The sequence below is a fragment of the Hydra viridissima genome, unplaced genomic scaffold, assembly GCF_058129835.1.
Source record: "Hydra viridissima isolate aposymbiotic clone 2 unplaced genomic scaffold, HvirCarnegie_v1 scaffold_1, whole genome shotgun sequence".
Taxonomy (NCBI): Eukaryota; Metazoa; Cnidaria; class Hydrozoa; order Anthoathecata; family Hydridae; genus Hydra; species Hydra viridissima.
In genome coordinates this window covers 1,759,687-1,779,397 of record NW_028324300.1, presented here as the reverse complement: position 1 = coordinate 1,779,397, position 19,711 = coordinate 1,759,687, and the positions used below count along the sequence as shown (strand labels likewise).

At 29.4% G+C, this 19,711-nt stretch overlaps 1 protein-coding gene across 4 annotated transcripts; it reads left to right on the top strand.

The window, feature by feature from the left end:
• The first annotated feature begins 509 nt into the window (after positions 1 to 509).
• Positions 510 to 17,872, top strand: LOC145187226 (secretory carrier-associated membrane protein 2-like). Of its 4 annotated transcripts, XM_090092965.1 has the most exons (18): positions 552 to 848; positions 3,549 to 3,641; positions 6,688 to 6,798; positions 6,906 to 6,941; positions 7,163 to 7,235; positions 7,328 to 7,459; positions 7,602 to 7,761; positions 8,080 to 8,181; positions 8,305 to 8,434; positions 8,749 to 9,442; positions 9,653 to 9,754; positions 9,868 to 9,897; positions 11,370 to 11,436; positions 11,797 to 11,928; positions 12,174 to 12,336; positions 14,882 to 14,983; positions 15,172 to 15,289; positions 17,180 to 17,872. In XM_090092965.1, exons 1-10 carry the CDS (start codon positions 792 to 794, stop codon positions 8,878 to 8,880), a joined length of 1,026 nt encoding a protein of 341 aa, XP_089949091.1. In that variant the 5' UTR covers positions 552 to 791; the 3' UTR covers positions 8,881 to 9,442; positions 9,653 to 9,754; positions 9,868 to 9,897; positions 11,370 to 11,436; positions 11,797 to 11,928; positions 12,174 to 12,336; positions 14,882 to 14,983; positions 15,172 to 15,289; positions 17,180 to 17,872. The 4 variants fall into 4 exon arrangements, with proteins under 4 accessions (XP_089949097.1, XP_089949107.1, XP_089949091.1 ...); XM_090092977.1 differs by lacking the exons at positions 9,653 to 9,754; positions 9,868 to 9,897; positions 11,370 to 11,436; ... (3 more) ...; positions 15,172 to 15,289; positions 17,180 to 17,872 and adding an exon at positions 2,649 to 2,688 and having other exon boundaries at positions 697 to 2,104; positions 8,749 to 9,073; XM_090092971.1 differs by lacking the exons at positions 3,549 to 3,641; positions 6,688 to 6,798; positions 6,906 to 6,941; ... (3 more) ...; positions 8,080 to 8,181; positions 8,305 to 8,434 and having other exon boundaries at positions 510 to 848; positions 9,356 to 9,442.
• Positions 17,873 to 19,711: the final 1,839 nt, after the last annotated feature.

Sequence of the window (19,711 nt, the reverse complement as noted above, 5' to 3'; positions counted from 1 at the left end):
TTCATAAATATTAATTACACCGTTATAAAAGTACAATAAAGAATATTGAAAAATCTTTACTGCTAACCCCAACCTATTCCTAAGAAAATACCTTCCTAAACACCTTACCAGGTTTTCCACTTGATCCAAATCCCATATCTGTAAAATTTTTAACCTGTAATTTCTTTTTCTATAAGAAAACGAAACTAAGAAGCCTAACGTTGTTAAACTTTACCACACTTTAAATTGGAATTTGCTAAATCTCAATATTTATTTCAGCAAAAACGTTGTGGATAATTGTAATTAGCAAAAAGAAACCCGAGTGCTCTTTGCCAATCTTCATAAAATATTTAAAGAGTATTTTTACCCTAACCCTAACTCTGAATACCGGCATATGATGTATGCTTTTCAGGTTAATCGGGCCCCCTTGTCTCAATTAATTTCGCCTTTTTCTTAGCAATATCTATAATGTAAGATTAAGCGCTATATTTTTAAAATTATTTTTATTGGTTTGACGCGTGAGCATTTTTGCTATTTTCAGGAAATTAAGTCTGAAGATAAACAATTAGATTATATTTATGCGGCCTATTTACTCAATACGGTGTCATAAATTATCTTCCATTTTGAATCCTATGCGTCTTACGTAATGGTAATAGATTCGCTCCTCCTTTAGAATTCCGCTCCTCCGGCTTCAGAAATCAAACCCATCTAAAACCTGATTACAATAAATAAATATATATAAGACATATAGAGGTTTTACGACTTAATATATTCTTAACTTTGTGATAATTGTATGAGCTTTTTTTATTATCATGAGTGGAAAAGACTTAAATCCATTTGCTGACCCTAAAGAAATCAATCCTTTTGCGGTAAGAATTTTTAAAATAAAGAAATTTTAGTTATAAGTTGTACACTTTTTTTTCAAAGTAAGAAACTTTCCACTTTTTAGCTTTGCAAGTAAGTATACTTGAAATTTAATCTTTTTAACTTGAGCTATAAACAATTAGAAGTTGCTTTCTTCTACAGTTAGCTATGTATTCTTTGCTGTAGTTAGAAAGTTTGATTTTAATTGTAAAAGTTGTAGATTTGTTAGGGTGTGAAGTTTTTATATGTAATTGATATAAGTAATTCTATTAATTTTTTTTCAGTAACTTTTATATTTGTTTTAATAACTAAATAAAATGAGTTTACTAGTTGTAGGTATGTTTTGTCTTATTAAATTATAAGTAAAAAAGTAAACAGTAAAAAATGAAAGTAGACATTTATTTAAGGAACAAGTTATTTTTCTAAGAAAACTTCAACATTTGAGTGACCTAACCAAGTTTTTATAGTTTATGTAATTTTTACAAAGTAAAATTAAAATTTGCTATATCTTAAAATAAATCATACTATAAAACCTCTGCGTCGCTGATTATACTTATTAACTCATGGTATTATATAACTAAGTCAGAGTTAGACTTTGTATATACATTTTATTATTTGGTTATAACTTGTTCTAATTAGTTATTTTACACCTATTTTATTTTTCGTTAACATCCAATTATTAATATCTCTTGATTAACTTAATGCCATTAAGAGCTTTAAATCTACTGCCTAAATCTAAAATAAATCTTTAAATCTACATACATGTACTTTGTATGGCTTAAAAAATGAACCTAATTTCCTGTAAGTTAAAAAATTACTTTGGTACACACCTTATATAATATATAAAACAGTCAATATCAAACAGTTTATAAAGTAATAAAGTTAATTATTTGTTGACATTACAAATTCACTTTTAACTTCATTATAATGATGATAATGATTTTTGTAAATTATCTTATACAAGTATAAAGCAGCATGAAATAAAGTTTATTGTTAGAAAAATGCTTCAACATTTACATTCTTTGTTTGATATAAGTTTAATTAAAATTGAAGTATAACTTTATTTTGGGATTAATTTGGTGATTGACATGAAAAAAGTCTTTGATACTTGCTAAAACTAAGTAAGGTTCCTTCTATAATAGTTTTCATTTTACAAGCATTCGTTTCCCAAAAATACAACTTGGAAGGTTTTTTTTCATCTTCATTTGCAGTTGTTTTGTGATCATCAAGCATCATTTTTCTCTGCTTTGATTTTCTTTTGGTAAGTCCTTTCTTATGATCTTAATTTGTATTTATTTTTTATTTACTTTTATTATTAAGTTGATTTTAAAATTAAATTTTTTGTACATTATCATTTTGTTTATTTAATTTTTATGTGAGGAATTTTCCTAGCACTTAGAATTTTTTTTTTTTTTTTTTGATAGAGATTGGTTGTTCTTCTATTTGCTTATTCAAATCAGGTTTTTTAGTGAAAATGCAGAAAAACTTATTAAAATATTTTATTTTCTCAAATAATTCCTGACAAATTGTCTCCCTTGCATAAAGCATATTGAGCATGTTTTTGAAATATAAAGATTTCAGTTTAATTTGGCATTGTTTTTCTAAACATCTATGTAGCTATTTTTTGATTAAAATTAAAACTGAAAAATGGCTTGCTCATAAAAATTTATTAAGTTTAAAAAAGTGCTTCTAAAAAACCTTACTTCTAGTATATAAGTAGTAAGTATTTATACTAATAGTATGTATGTGTGTGGTACTATATTGTTAGTTTGTGTGTGATAATACTTGCATATGACTTTATTTAGATCTTTTGGTATTTCCTAGCCACTGGTTGCCAAATAGGCGGTAAGCGTCATTTTGTTTTATTTACAATTGTGCAACCAGTGGCAGGACTGCAGTAAATTTTAATAAGAGTTTTTAATAAATTTCATTCTGGTTGTACAAAATCTCCAAATTGGTTTATTAGTTTTGTTATATTTTCATTAAAAACCACTACAATATTCTGATATGCCTATAGTGCTTATCTTGTTAAGACTAATATTTTGTATTTTGCTTATACAATGTTCTTTGAAGTTGTTATATTATAGGAAGAGTCTTTTGTTTGTTTTAAGTGATTAAATGCAATTAACAAATTATACATTTCTATTGTGCACACTAGAGTTACCGTATATACTCGTGTATAAGTCGAGAAATTTTGGAAGAAATATTTACTCTAAAACAGCAATTCGACTTATATGCGGGTCAGAAAAAAAACAAATTTATTCCTAGAAATTTTTTTTCGTATTTTTTATTTTTTGATTAAAAAATGTTTATTGAATTGCTGTTTTAGAGTAAATATTTCGTCCAAAATTTCTAGACTTATACGCGAGTATATACGGTATATTTTTATGTGCTATCATATTGTTTTAACATCATTGTATTATGGAGAGTTTATCCAAATTATATTCTACATGTTTATATACTGATGTCTGCTGTCCCATTCAGTTAAAATATTCATAATGGATGTTGTGGAATTCATGGAGAAAACTCCACAATCCAGTAGATTAGTTGATTAGTTATACAACTTTGAATTAGAAAATGCAATTCAAAAAAATATCTACAAAAATTTGTTAGTTTCTTTTTCATCATTTTAGTTTTACACATCTGTTAAATATCTCTTAGTTTTTGTTTCTTTAACAATTTTTTTGTTTGCTTACTTAAATCAGGCTTCACCAAGTTCAGCCCCAACAACTATTAAACAAGTTAGTGACTACAATCCATTTGCCGAGGAGCAAGTTGCTAAGAAGCCACCAGCAGCAGTAAGAGTTTTTTGTTATCAAAAATGCAGAAGTTTTTATTTCCCAATTTTTAATTCATCTTTATTAAAAATTAGTTTCACTAAATTATCAAAGCTTTACTTTTAACTTTGATACTCTTTTACAATAAATGTATTATTTGTAAAGAAGAAAAAGAAGAATGTTTAGAATATAAACAAATATATTATATATGATTATGAATATTAAAGGGAACATAGTAAATAGTTAAATTGCAAGGATTGGGAAAGTACAATTACAATTCTCTGGTAAAATAAGTTTAATTACCTGGTCTTGGTTTAAACAAACAGTTCAAGGACAATCTACAAATATGGACATTCTGGAATATTTCAGTGTAAAAACTTTTATAGTAGGCATCATTAGAGCACCCTCTCTATCAACAATATGTCATTGGGCAAAATAAGCATTAGGTCAAATTATAATACATTGTTTAAAAATTTCCTATATCACTTGATGACAAAGGCCATAAAAGCATTTGGGAAGATGAAATACTTCAAGTTCTGACAGTAGAAACAATGGTGATGTAGACTTCTTGGTAATTTATGAAGATAGCATATGAAATATAACAGAGGAGCTCTTTGTTGCTATAAAAAGCGCAGAGGAAGATTGTTTCAATGAGTTCAATAGCAGTAGAGTTGTTTATAACAAACATGTTTTTCTATCAAATATTTAAGGATTAGATTTATAATTATATGGAAGCAGATGAAACAAGTCATTTGTGGAAAGCATGTTATTAAACATCAGTTACAGTTAAATTTAAAAATTAATAGTTTTAACACAAAAGAACCTGGAAAAAGTGATTTTTTTGAAAACTCAGAAAAAACCTAGGAAACTAGATGTGGTTAATGACTTAAATATTTGTTAAAAATGTGTCCAATTCATGTAAAGAGTTCAAGGTTAAGCTTCTTGAAGTAGTCAAAGAAAGAAAAGAAAATACATACCATCAACATAAAAGAAATTCATGAATTGAGTACAATTAAAGATTTGTATTTAAATTTGTAATAAAGTTTGCAATTTGTAATACTTAGAATTTTAGATGAATTAAAGATAAAGAGGTAGATTAACTTACAGATTGAAATAAAGCCCCATATTGTTAAAATAGTTAAACACTAGGTAGGTCTTCCAAAATCCAAATGACCAAAATCAAAAAGATATACAATTCAAAAATAGAGCATAATTGGCCTACCTGAACAACAAAAGTGAACTCTATCAATGATTAAGTTGACATTTTATTGGCATAAATTTTATTTTTGTTCAGGTTTTTTTTAAATTTCCAAATAATGCAAGTTTTACATTAATATGATTTTTCAACAAGTCCAAGAATAAATGGAGTTAAAATGCAACAGAAGGGCATCTGAAGATAATTCAAGTTTCTCTCAAAAGGAAAAAGGCTTATTAAAAACAGTGTCAATCTCTGTGATTTGAAGTGGAGACAAATTTTCTTAAGTTCTAGCTGGAGCCATTTTTAGGACTCAATAATTACCAAATTATGTTGTATCAGTAAATTTCTAAAAATTAGCCTGTCACATTGAAACTAAAAAAATGTCTTGTAACTTCTAAAACTGCTAATTTTGCATATTAAACCCTCAAAATCAACCTTTTATGTGAATAATTTTTAGGTTCTTCAGGCTTACACTTCAGGGTTAAAAATGTTTTCAAAACGTTCAACATCCATGTTTTACAAAAGAAAGTTGAAACAAAAGTTGTCCAGTTGTTGATAAAAAAAAAACAAGGTCCTCATAAATATCATTTTAAAAATATTGAGTTTCAAACTATGAACAAATTCATTTTAATCTGAGTTGGTCCATGTTGGAACTCAGTCTACTTAGCATGGAAAGACCCAGATGGGTTTGTACCTGTGAAAAAAACTTCAGGAACAGCGTCTATAAGTTTATAACAAAAAACTACTTGAACAGTATCCTGTTGAGTGTGCCATTTTAAGAATTAGATTGTGACAAAATATTACAATAGCATATTAGCAACTATGTACTGAATTAAATTATACAGGAAAAAGTTCTTATCTTTTGGTTGTAATATCCGGTTTTACTTTCTATTAGTATTGATAAATATAAAAGAATTAGAATTTACTGTTAAAACTGTTCTCACTGTGCAATAGTAAAGCTGCTGTTGAAGAGGGTTTCAAGAAGATTCAATTGCAGAAAGAAAAATCATCAGAAATCATATGATTTCCATTTCTGTTCACCTCAAGCAATTGTCATATAATGTGATTTCAACTATCTTATGTCTTTTTTAAAATATGAATTAAGTTTACATGAGACTTCAATACTAAAGCTAAGCAAGTCAGTTATCAAGAGCTATCACTACTTTCAAAAGTTGATGGGATAACTAAGAAATGTGATCAACTTAGACATTTCAATCTATGAAAAATTTAAATCTTTTGTGTGAAGTTTTAAAGTTAAATTAAATGATGAAAATTTATTATTAAAACCTCTAAAATGCAAGGAAGCATAATCAGAAATAAGTCAGTTAAATAAAGTGCTTGGGAGTTAAAATGAAAAAAACTGTGCATGCTTGTAATGTGTCATTTGTCTCATTTAATAAACTCTAATTACATTACATGTCTCGTTTAATCATAAATATTTGATCAAAACATTGTAACTAATGTAATTTTTCTCATTTGACATAGACTTTTTTTTTTAATTTTATTTTAATTGACTTTATTTATTAGATATTTATCTTTTATTCTATTCTCTTATTATTTGTTTAGTTTTAAGTGTTTTGTTGTTTTTATATGGAATAATTAATCTGTCACACAACTTACTTTTAATTTGTGTTGACTATGTGCCTTCCATTCTTTTGGGAGAAAAATGATCAATAGTTCCATTTTTTTTTTAACTTAAAATAATCAGCTGAAATTATGCAGCCTTGGCATTTGCTTTAACTTTTGGTTTACGAAAGTTTTTCATTTCATAACCTATTGGATCTTCTTCTAAATCATACTGGGTAGCTGATCATTAATTTAGTTTAAAAGTTTGTTTACAATAATTATAATTTGTATATCTTAAAACAGGTTTATGCACAACCAACTTCAACTTATGCATCAACTCCAGTTAACCTACAAGCAAATCGCTCTGATCCATCCCCAACCTACCAATCTCAGCAGCATTATGGGAGTAACTATGTTAGTAATAAAAGATTTCCTCTTATTTCTTAAATTGGAAAATTAAAAGGTCTAACCTTGTCTTAATGTAATTTTATAAGTAAATTTCTTTTTATGTTTTCTTAAAGGGTTCATCAGACTCTTCAATGAGGCAAAGGCAAGAGGTACAGAGAGTTAATGTTGTTTTATTTAAATTTAACAGGAGTTATCTAGCTTACCTTTTAATAAAACTTTTCATATGCATATTCTAACATATACATGTTTTGTTATATGCATATATTGTTATATGTATATAGTATGTATACATATATATATTTTTGCACAGCTTTTGCATCTTGTATACAATTTTTAAACACACTTATATTGTTTTAATGAAATATTTCAGGAACTTGAAAAGAAAGCAGCAGAGCTAGATAGAAAAGAACAAGAACTTCAACGGAAGCAAAATGAACAAATGGGTATCTATGAAGTTTTAAAGTAGTTACACAAATGCCTTGGCTTATAACACGTTGACGTCTAAATGTATTCATTTTTAAATCTTCTTCTCTAGGTATTCAAGTTAATAATTTCCCACCCCTGCCTTCTTTCTGTTGTATAAAACCATGTTATTACCATGACATAAATGTAGATATACCAGCCGAAAAACAAAGGACGTGTCGGCTATTGTTTTATATCTGGCAGTGTAAGCTTTTACTATTTAAAAGTTCTTTAAAAATGTTCTCAAAAAAAAAACTCTTTTTGAATTATTTATCTTATCTTTTACATTTTTTTTGGTTTGATTTACTTTGTTTAAATTACACTTTATTATCATTTTTAAATTTTAGTATATATTTTTACACTCGTTTTCAATGTGATCAGTGCTTTGGCTCTTTTAATCTCTGATGGCAGCGGAGCTACAGTGTTTGGAATTTCAATCCTCTATGCCATATTATTTGTTCCCTGCTCATTTGTGTGCTGGTACCGACCAATATACAAAGCTCTTAAGTAAAAAGTTATTCTTTTAACATTTGTCTAAATTTATATTTTAATGAATGTTGTCATGCTTTTAAAAAATTTGTGAGATATATATATATATATTTTTAATTGATAGTATTAGATGTTTATTAAAATTTGTGAGATATATATATTTTTTAATGATAGTATTAAATGTTGATTAAAATTTGTGAGAGATATATTTTTTTTAATTGATAGTATTAGATGTTGATTAATTGATTAAATAGTATTTTTATTAGTGCTGTTACTTAAATTTTTTGGATTGTTTTCTTTTAAATAAATCAATCCAAAAAATTATTTTAAATATAGGTCAGACAGCTCCTTCAACTATATGCTTTTTTTTGTGGTCTTCTTTTTTCAAGTTATCCTGTGTGCTGTCTATTCTCTTGGGATTTCTGCTGTAGGAACAGTGTATGAATATGTTTTATTGTACATTTTTTTGAACATTTTTTGTGATGGTTTAACATTGAGAAGATGTTTTTTTTTTTTGTTTTTTTTTTTTTTTTTATCTCAAATCCTATTTTAATTGTTTAGTGGTTGGATAAATGGAGCTGCTCAAGCAGATAGCAAAACAAGTGGAAACAAAGCTGTGTCTGCCATGATGTTTATAACTGCAGCATTATGGACTGTTCTTGCTATTTTGATGGCTTTACTTCTGCGAAAGGTAAAAAATCATTAGGGAATTTTATTACTTTTCATTAATTTCAAAGATTTCACCATATTTTAAACTAAAAGAAATATGACATCAATTTTTGAATTTCTTTTTATAACAAAACATTAAATTTTATAATTTGTATATAATAATTTTATGGTTGTAATTCTTGCTGAAGCTTTGTTATTGTTTTGTAATTTTATAACTTGGTATATCTTTCTGTATTTAGAAAAAAAGTTCTTAAGTTTGAAATTTAAAGCAAATTTCTTTTGTTAGAATCTTAAGAGTTTAAAACATTAAAAAGCATAAATTTATTTTTGTTTTAGGTTCATACTGCATATCGACAAAGTGGTGCTAGTTTTGAGAAAGCACAAGGGGAATTTGCTCGTGGAATTGCTTCAAATAAAAATGTTCAGAATGCTGCTGCTGAAGCTGTTAAGGGGGGACTATCCCGATAGATGAAATTTTAAATAAATTTACCTCAATGGTTTCTTAAATTAACTGGACTGTAAATTGTAGAGTGTTCTCTAGTACTCTTGATATATTTCTTGTAATTCAAGAATTTGTATTTTTTATTTTATTATTTTATGGTTTCAATAAGAAACAATGTGTAGTTTTATATTTCTAAATCATAATGGATTAAATGGTGGATTTAGCTCCTTTTTGGGTATTGCTAATGTACTTTAGGGATACTAATGTGTTTTAGGGTGTTCTAATATATACACCTTCCTTTAGTTGTTTAAAGATTTTTATTAGACAGTTTATGTAAAGTTTAGCCAGAAAGTTTCATGAAATACAAGTTAGAAAATTGTCAAATATACTTGCTTGCTCTAAAATCAAAAGATTTTTTTTGTTCTCAATTTCTATCTACATCTATATTATCTATCCGCTTAATTCTATCTACATCTATATTATCTATCCGCTTAATTCTAGGATCCTTCAATAACAAGTCATTCTGTGGACCAAGAAAAGAATTTAAATAACTATAGCCCCTTTGAAAAACAAGCAACAAAAAGCTCTGTATGGTTGTTTGTTTTTTTTGTTTTTTTTGCAGTTTTTTGGTGAATTTTTTTTGTACTTTTTTTTTTTTGCTTTTTTTCCCAAGAACAAAACAATTTCAGTTTTATTTGCTAATCTTCTTGTACAAAGTATTTTTATAACTTATATTTATAACTTAATATCATGCTTTTTAAGATTTTTTTTTTTTTATTTCCTAATATTTTTATTTAGGTATCCCCATCCTATAACACTTCCCCTGCAATGATTGAACCTACCAGATCAGATCCTCCTCCTGTATACCAACAAAGACCATTTGTATCTTCCAATCCTTATGTATGTTCATTTGATATATATTTCATGTGTTCAAAAATCTCTGTGATGTAATGTTTTTTTTTTTTTATTAATATTACTAATCAAATGATAATTGAATTTTATGTTTTCATTAGGGTCAAACAAATGACAGACAAAGACAAGATGTATGTACTTTACAAGTGCTTTTTCATTAAAAAAAAACAAACAAATTACAGATGAACATCAATACAATATAACTCAATGAAAATGAAAAAATAATACTTTCCTATTGGAGAAAAAAATTGTATAGAAAACTGCTATTGAATGAGGAGTTTATTAAAATTGTAATTCTACTATATAATTGTTTTTTTGCTTGCATCTGATTACACAGTTCTGCAGGTAAAATGTTGCATCTAATGACACTGCAGATAAAATGTTGCATGAAAACAGCTTTAAATTTGGAGTGCTAAAAATGAAAAAAGCATTTAAAGATGTATATTAGCTTTAACTTCTATAGTGTAAGCAATCACCTAATCAAGAAACGTTTATAAAATACATGATGCAACTTAAACTATAGATTACATAATCAGTATTGGTGACATAAGAGTACCAGCTCATGTACCAAGATGATGCAATATTAGCTAATATAAAGTTTGTGAAATTGTTTCATGATTGTTGCTTTCTATGTGAATGGGACAATTATGAAAAAGAACTGCACAATATTAAAAGGGATTGTCCACTATGGCAGATATTACAGCTAATAAGTTAAAATGTAAAGGTCCTGGTACAAATATATTTTGCTTCTTCCATTACACATTAAGTTAGGAATAATGAAAAGCTTTGTATAGACAAAAATAAATTAGCTTTCAAGTGCCAGATCTGTATATAATATTCATGTCGGTGACAATTTTTTTTTTGGAAATAAAAGCTAACCTAGACATACAAACAACATGGTTATAACATGTTCTTAATAATTCATTTTCTACACTCTCATCTAAATTTCTTTCTACTAAATTGTGTAGTAGTGAGTTATGAGCATGGTGAGTGCTTCCATCAAGACAACTGAAGCTATAGAGAAAAAGTAATTAAGGTAAATTGAGCCCATTATTGTTTGCAAGACTACTGGTGGACAATTGTACAATTGTAAGAGAAAATCCTTCCTTCAAAGGAAGCTGAGCCCACGATTAAAAGGAAATTTAAACTTGTTTACTTTTTAACTTAGTTTCTCTTGATAAATTAAAATAGATTAAACTAAAAAGATAATTTTGTGTATCCAATGTTATAATTAAGCTTCATTTTATTAAAAAGTGGGTTTGTATATATGTATTAAATTTTGCTGCATGATTTACTTATTGCCTGTAGCTGGAGAACTAAGACAAACAAATTTCAAAATGAAATTCATTGAAATAGCACATTTCATTTCTAAAGCTTAAAAAAAAATTTGTAGAAAAAAAATTTTCATTTCTAAAAAAAAAAAAATAGTTTTGAATAAATTTGTTCCATGTATTATCTTCTGACAGAATTAATTATGTTCTGACTGTATTAAGTTCTGATGATTTTTAGGTAACTTTATCTCTGCACATAAAACATAATCTTTTCAAGATTTTAACTTATTTTGATTATTTTACACATTTTATCTTGATCTTTTTTATTTCAGGAGCTGGAGAGAAAAGCTGCTGAGCTGGAAAAAAAAGAACAAGAACTGAAGAAAATCCAATCTACAGGTTTTAAAAATTTTTAAATTTAAAAGCTGTTTTCATCCAACATTTCAAACATGCTTTTTTAAAATTATCTACTTGATATTTAGCTTATGATTTTGATATTTACCATTATTACCATTGTTACAATGGTATTTATTACTACATGGGTTATGATGTATAATCATAATAACATCTTTACCATTATTATTATCTTTTGCTGTTGTACAAAAAAAACGTGTTTTTTTTTTTTCAAAGAAAATAATTTCATGCATATTTTGTAAATTGATGTGAATTTCTTGTATAGAATGAAAGTGTTTTGCTTCGTTTGCTTATTATACTCTAATTATTGAAATTAGATTTATGCATAAAAAATTTTTCATTTAGTGCAAAAAGCAAATAACTTCCCTCCTCTTCCAAAGTTTTTTTGTGTGAAACCCTGTTTTTATCATGATATTTCACTTGAAATCCCTGTTGCATCTCAAAGAACCTGCAAAATGTTGTTTTACATATGGCAGTGTAAGTTACAAAGAAATCATCAGCTCTATCGTTGTCCTACATTTTTTACATTTTTAAAGTTTTTAATGTTTTATAATTTGATCTTAATCTTTAATAACAAAAGTGTCTGGTTGTACCTTGTGGTTGTGTATTTTGTAATATACTCATCTTACACTAAATTTACATATTACGAAATAATATTCATGTTACGCTTAAGGATTAGCGTTGTCTAACAAAGGTATTTCAAGAAAGTTGTTTGTTTTTAGTGTATGTCATCACATTGTTCTTCAACTTTCTTACATCAATAGCGCTTTTGGCTACAGGCGGTGCAAATGGAGGAACTACATTAGGTGTATCAATACTTTATATGGTGCTATTTGCTCCCTGCTCTTTTATATGTTGGTATAGGCCCATATATAAAGCCCTGAAGTTAGTTTTAAGTTCTTTTGTCTTTATATTTAGCTTTTTTGGTACCTTGCTAACAAAATAACACTGCACAACAAAGTCTTGCTTCCTGAAGGGTATAAGGTGATTGTGATAGATAAAATGTAAAAAATGCACAAATATAATTTTTGTTTTTTACTGCATCACGCATTATCTCTAAGAAATAGAATAGATATATGCGATTTAATCACGTTTATGTTCTGCATAAGCCATTAAGTTTAAACAAAATTAAAAATGTTTTATTCCTGATTTTTTTTTGTAATCAACTTCTGGTGCATCAACAAGCATTTACTGATTGTCCAGGTATCATTTTTCCATTGTAGCAATTCTTGGTGAACCGCTCACGTAATCGCCACTGACAGCACCGAGGTTCACTGGAAGATGTGTAAGTGTGAGTAAAGGAAAAGAATTTTGAATGACATGTTGCAAATTTTTTTCTGGTATACGCGGAGAAGTTTGTCTATAACTTCAGCGTTGTTTAGCGCTCTGTAATTGCCCAGAAAATTTTCAATAACATCTTTGAAGGAATTCCAGGAAATTCTTTCGTGTGCAACATTTTTCAACATTTTTGTACCTCTATACTAACAGTACTTGCTATAGCCTTATACTCGGCTATACCAAGTACTGTTGTTTCATCAGTGAATGGCTGTCCCATTCATTGATGAAGCAACAGTACTTGGTATAGCCGAGCTGCAGTCTCATTAACAGAGCAACAACTTTCAGATCTCATCAGATGTCGGCTTCTACACAGAAATTTTCGTACCTGGTGACAGCAAAAATACAGATGATAAACATTCTTCACAAAAGCAGTTGTAGAACGTCTCTGAGACGCAAGTGTATATTCGCAACAGATATAGCAGAATGTATCGCGACTGTTACGACCTTGACGAGACATATTGCCAGACAGCAGAATGGATAAAGCATTAAATTTACTGTTAAATTGATACAGACACTGTACTTTACTAGAATAATGCATACATACACACTAGGTTCTATATTAACCAAATGAGCAGGATCGTTTTATGCAAGCTACCTTTATAGCATGCTGAGATAGCGCCAAGTTCGCTTTAACTTGCTCAGGTATGCCCAAGATGTTATAATTTCCACAGAGAAGCTTCCAACCTGTCTGATTATGCATGCCTAAATATGCCCAAGCTGCAGAAACTGTTGCTGATGAGTCGCTGGAGTGAGATGTTTGAATAAAAATTTCAGCAAAAATTATGATAAAGCTGAAATTTTTTCTTAACGGTGCGTGATACGTAAATTTTGATATTCGTGATCAGCACGAAAATCTATAAGAAATGCTTGACAACATCTGTAACTATAAGATGTCAAGTATACATACACACTTGCATTGTTAGGTGTTCCTTATATATACATACATATATATATATATATATATACACACACACACACACACACACACACACACACACACACACACACACAGTGCCGGATTTAGGGGTTGGCATTGTGGGCATTTGTCCAGGGGCCTCCGCATAAAATCGTCATAGAATTTTTATGCGTTTTTTGTGGTTCGTGGAGTTAAAGTACGTATCAATGACAATAAAGTAATGTAATTATAGTAAAGTAACAGCACCTAAAATTATATACTAACCATACAAACTTTTTTGGCACATACCATGATAAACTGTATAACGAAAGTAATATATTTATCTAAATAAAATATTATATGAGACCGAAAAGTTTAGTTTTCTAACTTTGATGAGTACTGAATATGATATTCTCAGGGAGATTGACTTTAACCAATTGATTACCAATTGATTCAATTACAATTAAGTCTCGTAAAGTGCCGGGCTTGAAATTACAATTACAAGCCCGGCACTTTACGAGACTTCGCAAAGATGAAGTCTCGTAAAGTGCCGGGCTTGTAATTGTAATTTCAATTCATCTGCTTCCCTTCTCCAGATATCTTCGACTTTGCGTGTTAATTGTGTTTAACTATTTGCTTGTTTATTAGTGATATATAAATATTTCATCAATCTGTTGTGCATGTACAGTTCCTAATATAATCACATTATTATGAATAAGAATGCTACCTTTTTGTGTTTTTAAGGTAGAGTGTTTTATTTAACTATATGGTTCAACTATGTTAATTAAAGATGCTTAAGAAATGCACATCACTATTATTAAAAATATATAGAGTTATCTTTTTTGTGTTTTTAAGGTAGAGTGGGCCTCCACAAAATATATGCCCAGGGCCTCCACATATCTAAATACGGCCCTGTATATATATAATATCTATAAGGAACACCTAACAGTGTTCAAGAAGGAAAAAAAACTGTTGTGCAGTGTAATTTTTATAAATATATATATATATATATATATATATATATATATATATATATATATATATATATTGTAATTTTTATAAAGCTTGTTTAAAGTTTTGATCTAAGTCCAAAAAAAATTTTTTTACAGAAAGTTAAATGTTCTCTACAACAAAATTTAGGTTTACTTCATGATGATATTTTCTCGTTTTTAGAAAGTTAAATATATTTATATTTAGAAGCGACAGTTCATTTAACTACATGATGTTTTTCTTCGTATTTTTTTTTCAAATTATTTTCGATGGCCTGTGTGCACTTGGGTTAGGTTTTTTCGGATCTTGGTAAGTATTTCTTATTTAGTGAGAAAATAAAAAAATAAAAAATTTAATTTTTTTTGTCTAAAATGGGCAAGAACATTGTAATTATAATGAATTTAAAATATGCTTACTGTAACAAGCCCTCGGCTTTATACTGTGCGTGTTTGAGGAATCATAAGAAATGTGTGCGCTCAGCATTTAATGTTTTTTAGCGGTTGGATCAACGCAGCTGACCAGATTAAAATAAATAAAGCTGTTGCAGGAATGATGTTTGTGTGTGGTACATTGTGGACCCTGCTTGCCCTCTTTAAAATTCTTCTTTTAAGAAAGGTAAACTTTTTACTGATGCTCACCTAAGATTTACTTATTCTGGTTATTTTATCTAATACTTTGATGCGTCGATAGGTGAATAAAAAAATTAATCTCAAACTTTATCATATAAGGGCTTTAACTTAAAAAATGGACAAAACGCTTGAAATGCCCTAGTTTAAGAAATCAGAATAAGAAAAATACACTTAACCGCAAAATTAACACACCACTTATGCATTTCGATTTATTTTAATTGTAGTAAATATTGTCATATTTTGAAAAACATATTAAGAATAAAACACATAAACAGAACTATTTTGACGATAACACTAAATTTGACTTTGTAATTGTTAAAAAAAGAAATGACGGTTCGTTTGACAAAGTAAAATAAAATGATTGTTGTTGCTATGCAACACTAAAACAGCTTAAGTTGAAACATTTTTGACTTATCAATAACTAGTGTTAGCACCTCTTAATGGTATTACAGCCTGACAGCGCCATGACTTTCAATTACAGATTTAATCGTTTCTTGAGGGATATCTTCTCACACGCGGATAAGACTTTGTCGCAGCTCGTCTAGGCTGTTAGGTTGGGAATGTTGACTTCTAACACAATGTCCCATTATGTCCCAAAGATGTTCTATTGGCTTCATATCCGGACTGCAAGCTGGCCACTCCAAAACTTCAATATTAAAATTCTTTAAGTATTCAGTGCCAATATGTGCCGTATGTGGTCTACCATTATCCTGCATAAGAAGGAATCCGTCTCCAATATACGGTGCAAAAGGTACCACAAAAGATTCTAAAATGTCTGCTTTGTATCGTTGAGAAGTCAGACGTCCACCATCGACAATAAAAAGTTATGTGCGAGCTGTTAAAGATATTCCGCCCCATACCATCAATAAGCCGCCTCCATGTAAAGTGGTTTCTCGAATGTTACAAGCGAAATATCTTTCATTTGGTCTTCTGTACACCTTAAGACGGCGATCAAGACATACAAGGCAAAACCTTGACTCATCTGTAAATAATACCTGCCCCCAATCATGTATTTTTCCAATTCATATGGCTCCTTGCAAAAGCCAGTCTGTCTCTTCGGTGGTCTACTGACAATCTGGGACCATAAGCTGGTACCCGAGGTCGTAAATTTTAAGCACAAAGTCTTCTTCTTATAGTATCTTGACTAACAGCAGTTCCATGAACCTCACCAAGTTGTATTTGGAGACTTCGTGCAGTAGTGAACCGCTGTCTCAGTGTTCGAAGCATTAAAATTCTGTCCTCCATGCCATTGGTATTTCGTGATCACCCTTTGCCAAGTCGTCCAGCGTGATCATTTGTCTCTACAAGTCTTTGTAGAATCCTACCGATTCTATGAGACACTGCAAATCTTCTACTAAGTTTGCGATCTGTTAGTTCTTCATTGGACCAAGTAACAATTGCAACAGATTGATCATGAATTGCATTGCGAACAGATCTGTTGCTCAAATGACAGTTATCTCTTCTACAGTTAAAACATTTTAAAAGCAATACATAGTGTTCTTTTAGAAGTGAGGTTTAATTACAGTAAAACATGCTGCTTTTGTTTATTTGCTATAATTTCGAAATTAAATAAGGGAAACGGAATATAACCTACAAAAGGCGTAACAATAAACATTATCGTTGTAAGTGATAAATTCGGGAAATACACAAAAAATTTTTAAAATAAGTCGGAATTAATAAGTGTGATGTTAATTTTACGGTTATGTGTATATTATAGTTCACTTGTTTGAATTCAAGTTTTGAGTTCAACTAAGAGGATATCTTTTGTAATAAAAAGCCTGTAGCATTAATACGATGAAACAGAAATTTCAAGCATACATTTTTACTCATTCAAAAAATGTCAAATCGTTTTTACGATATTTTTATTCCTTCCTAGGTTCATTCTGCATACAGACGTAGTGGAGCGAGCTTTGAAAAAGCGCAAGGCGAATTTGCTCGTGGCGTAGCTTCTAATAAAAATGTTCAAAATGCAGCCGCTGAAGCTGTTAAAGGCGGATTGCAATCAGGAAGCCAATATTGATTTCATTTTATAATTACTAGTTTTTCTACAGCAATTATTTTGTTCTAAATGTCAGTCAAATGCTGAGGTCTGAAATTATATTTTCTGAGTTTTCCTATCAGATTTTTGTAAATTCTGTTTTATCTGCTGCGTTTCTTGTATTGATACGATTTTTTTATATTCTAAAACTTGAATTACAATTGCTCTTGATGTTTCTTGATAATGCAAGCTCTCGTTTTAATATTTACAAATGATCATGACGTCTCTAAACTTGTAAAAAATCTCGATGATGACCAACTTTACTTTTAGATACTGATTAAATATTGTGTTTTTTTTACTTAGTTCATTCTTCTTTCACTTACTGACGTTTGCTTTAAAATTGTCATTTGAATTATCCGCATGTTAGGTTTCTCTGTGGGCATATTTGGATAAGAATCCAGTTAATATACATTTATGTAATGTTTCATTTTTATTAGAAAATAAATTATAAAGCTGTATGTAGACTTGAATAATTTTGGTGTAATATTATTACTTTTGGTATGGGAAATCAAATGAAAATCATATCTTGTACTAACTCTATTGTCTTTAACGACTGCTTTTGATAGGCCAGGATATACAGTTAAATCTCGATAGGTCGAACCATCAAGGGACCAGGGAATGGTTCGGCTTAACGAATGTTTTATACTAGCGAAGTTTCCGTCAGTCGGACTTTAGAAGCTGAGATGTTAGTTCCAGTTAAAGCGATTTTTGTTTGATTAATTTTAAAATACTAACATTAGACACATTCACCATATTACTAATAAAAGCAAGTGAGAAAAACGATTCAGTGATATAAGTTACGAACATCAGTCTGTTTTAGATTTTCTAATCATTCTTTTTCCACAACTGAGTTTATTTGATTTATACATTTATGAATATACTCTCTTTTGTTACTGAATATCATGTAGCTTCTTAGTACTTCCAGGGCTTGACGTGCAATACCCAATTGAGATCTAGTTTGATCGATCAAAAAATCTCCAATACTGTCTTCATATTCTTCAGCCTCAAAAATTTTCTTCCCCTAACACATCTGATATAATCTCTTTATTGATTGTCGGCTAGGTAGTGTTCATTAAATTATTCATGGACACTTCAACTTTCGCTGTTGTTCCTTTAGGGAAAAACTCGAAGGTATGAGCTGCAAGTTTTTCCAATTGGTCTTAAGATCCTTGAAGAAATCATCTGCATGAAGCAAGGCATCAGCACACTTTTTCTCTAAAATTCAAGCTTTAGTAAAATAGTTACAAACAGCTTTGGTTTTCACCTTTCCCCAAACGACATCAAGCATTTACATGGCATCTAATGTAGAGAATTCCGGACAAAGCTTTTTTTTCTCTAATTATTCTATGAGTTTTAAACAGACAATGTTCTATAATGGGCTTTAAAGGACCTAATCACGCCCAAGTCCATTGGTTGGAGCCTTAAGATTGTATAGAATAGTAGAAAGATCGATTCTATTGTTATGAGTTTATATTATGATATTAAAACAATTTCTCGTCCTTCCTTCGTAAACTGTTCATTCAGTATTACAATCCCATTCCTCAAACAGTGTGCCAGCAATCGATAGCAGGTAGCGATAATGGTAGGGCAAGTGCTTTACGTTTTGAAGCATCAGCCAATTTCATTTGTGGATGCCAATCCTGTCAGACGTAGCTTGATGTGTTTACCAACAACACATTTTTGATTTTTAAGATGTAAAGATTTATTTGGTTGGAGCTGATAAAACAAGCGAAATTTGTCAGCATTATAAATCTTATTCAGTTTATAATTTGATAAAATGGTTGGTAACATGGTTTCCTCCCATGGTGCTACCATTTCACTTGTGTACGCGTTGGGTTAACCAGAAACCATTTTGAATATGTTAAATCGTTTTTTCCATCTAAACATCTGAAGTATAAAAATCATCAATATTCATTTTCGCAGCAAATTCCAGAATTAAAGCAGAGACAGTAATATCTCTGCCACGAACTATTAGAAGCCATTTGAAAAGGGTTTGATTTAAAATGTAAATTAATCTTTCCTCAAACTCTGACGTTTTTTTTTTTTTTGTTTTTTTTTTGTTTCCTTTCTTCACATCTTCAAAGATCTTTTCCTTGTTTTTCAACCAGGTGGATAAGGTGTTTTTTGGTATCCCATACTTTAAAACGCCCTTTGACCTGGAGATGCCATTTAAAACTTCTTTCATTCCGTTATATTTGACTTTGACAGTTTTTGTATTCAACTTTCTCTTAGTTGCAATTGTCGCCGCGTTGCAAACTTTCAGCTAAAGAGCAAGAGTTTGTGTTAACTCAGAAAAGAAATTTGCTGAATGGGACAAAAAAAATGGTTCGACTTAACAGAGTTTAAGTTATCCAAGGTTCGACTTATCCA

Coding starts and splice junctions, on each gene's coding strand:
- LOC145187226 (XM_090092965.1), top strand. CDS start 792: ATGAGTGGAAAAGACTTAAATCCATTTGCTGACCCTAAAGAAATCAAT. Junction 3,642..6,687: donor CTAAGAAGCCACCAGCAGCA/GTAAGAGTTTTT, acceptor ATCTTAAAACAG/GTTTATGCACAACCAACTTC. Junction 8,435..8,748: donor TGGCTTTACTTCTGCGAAAG/GTAAAAAATCAT, acceptor TTTTTGTTTTAG/GTTCATACTGCATATCGACA.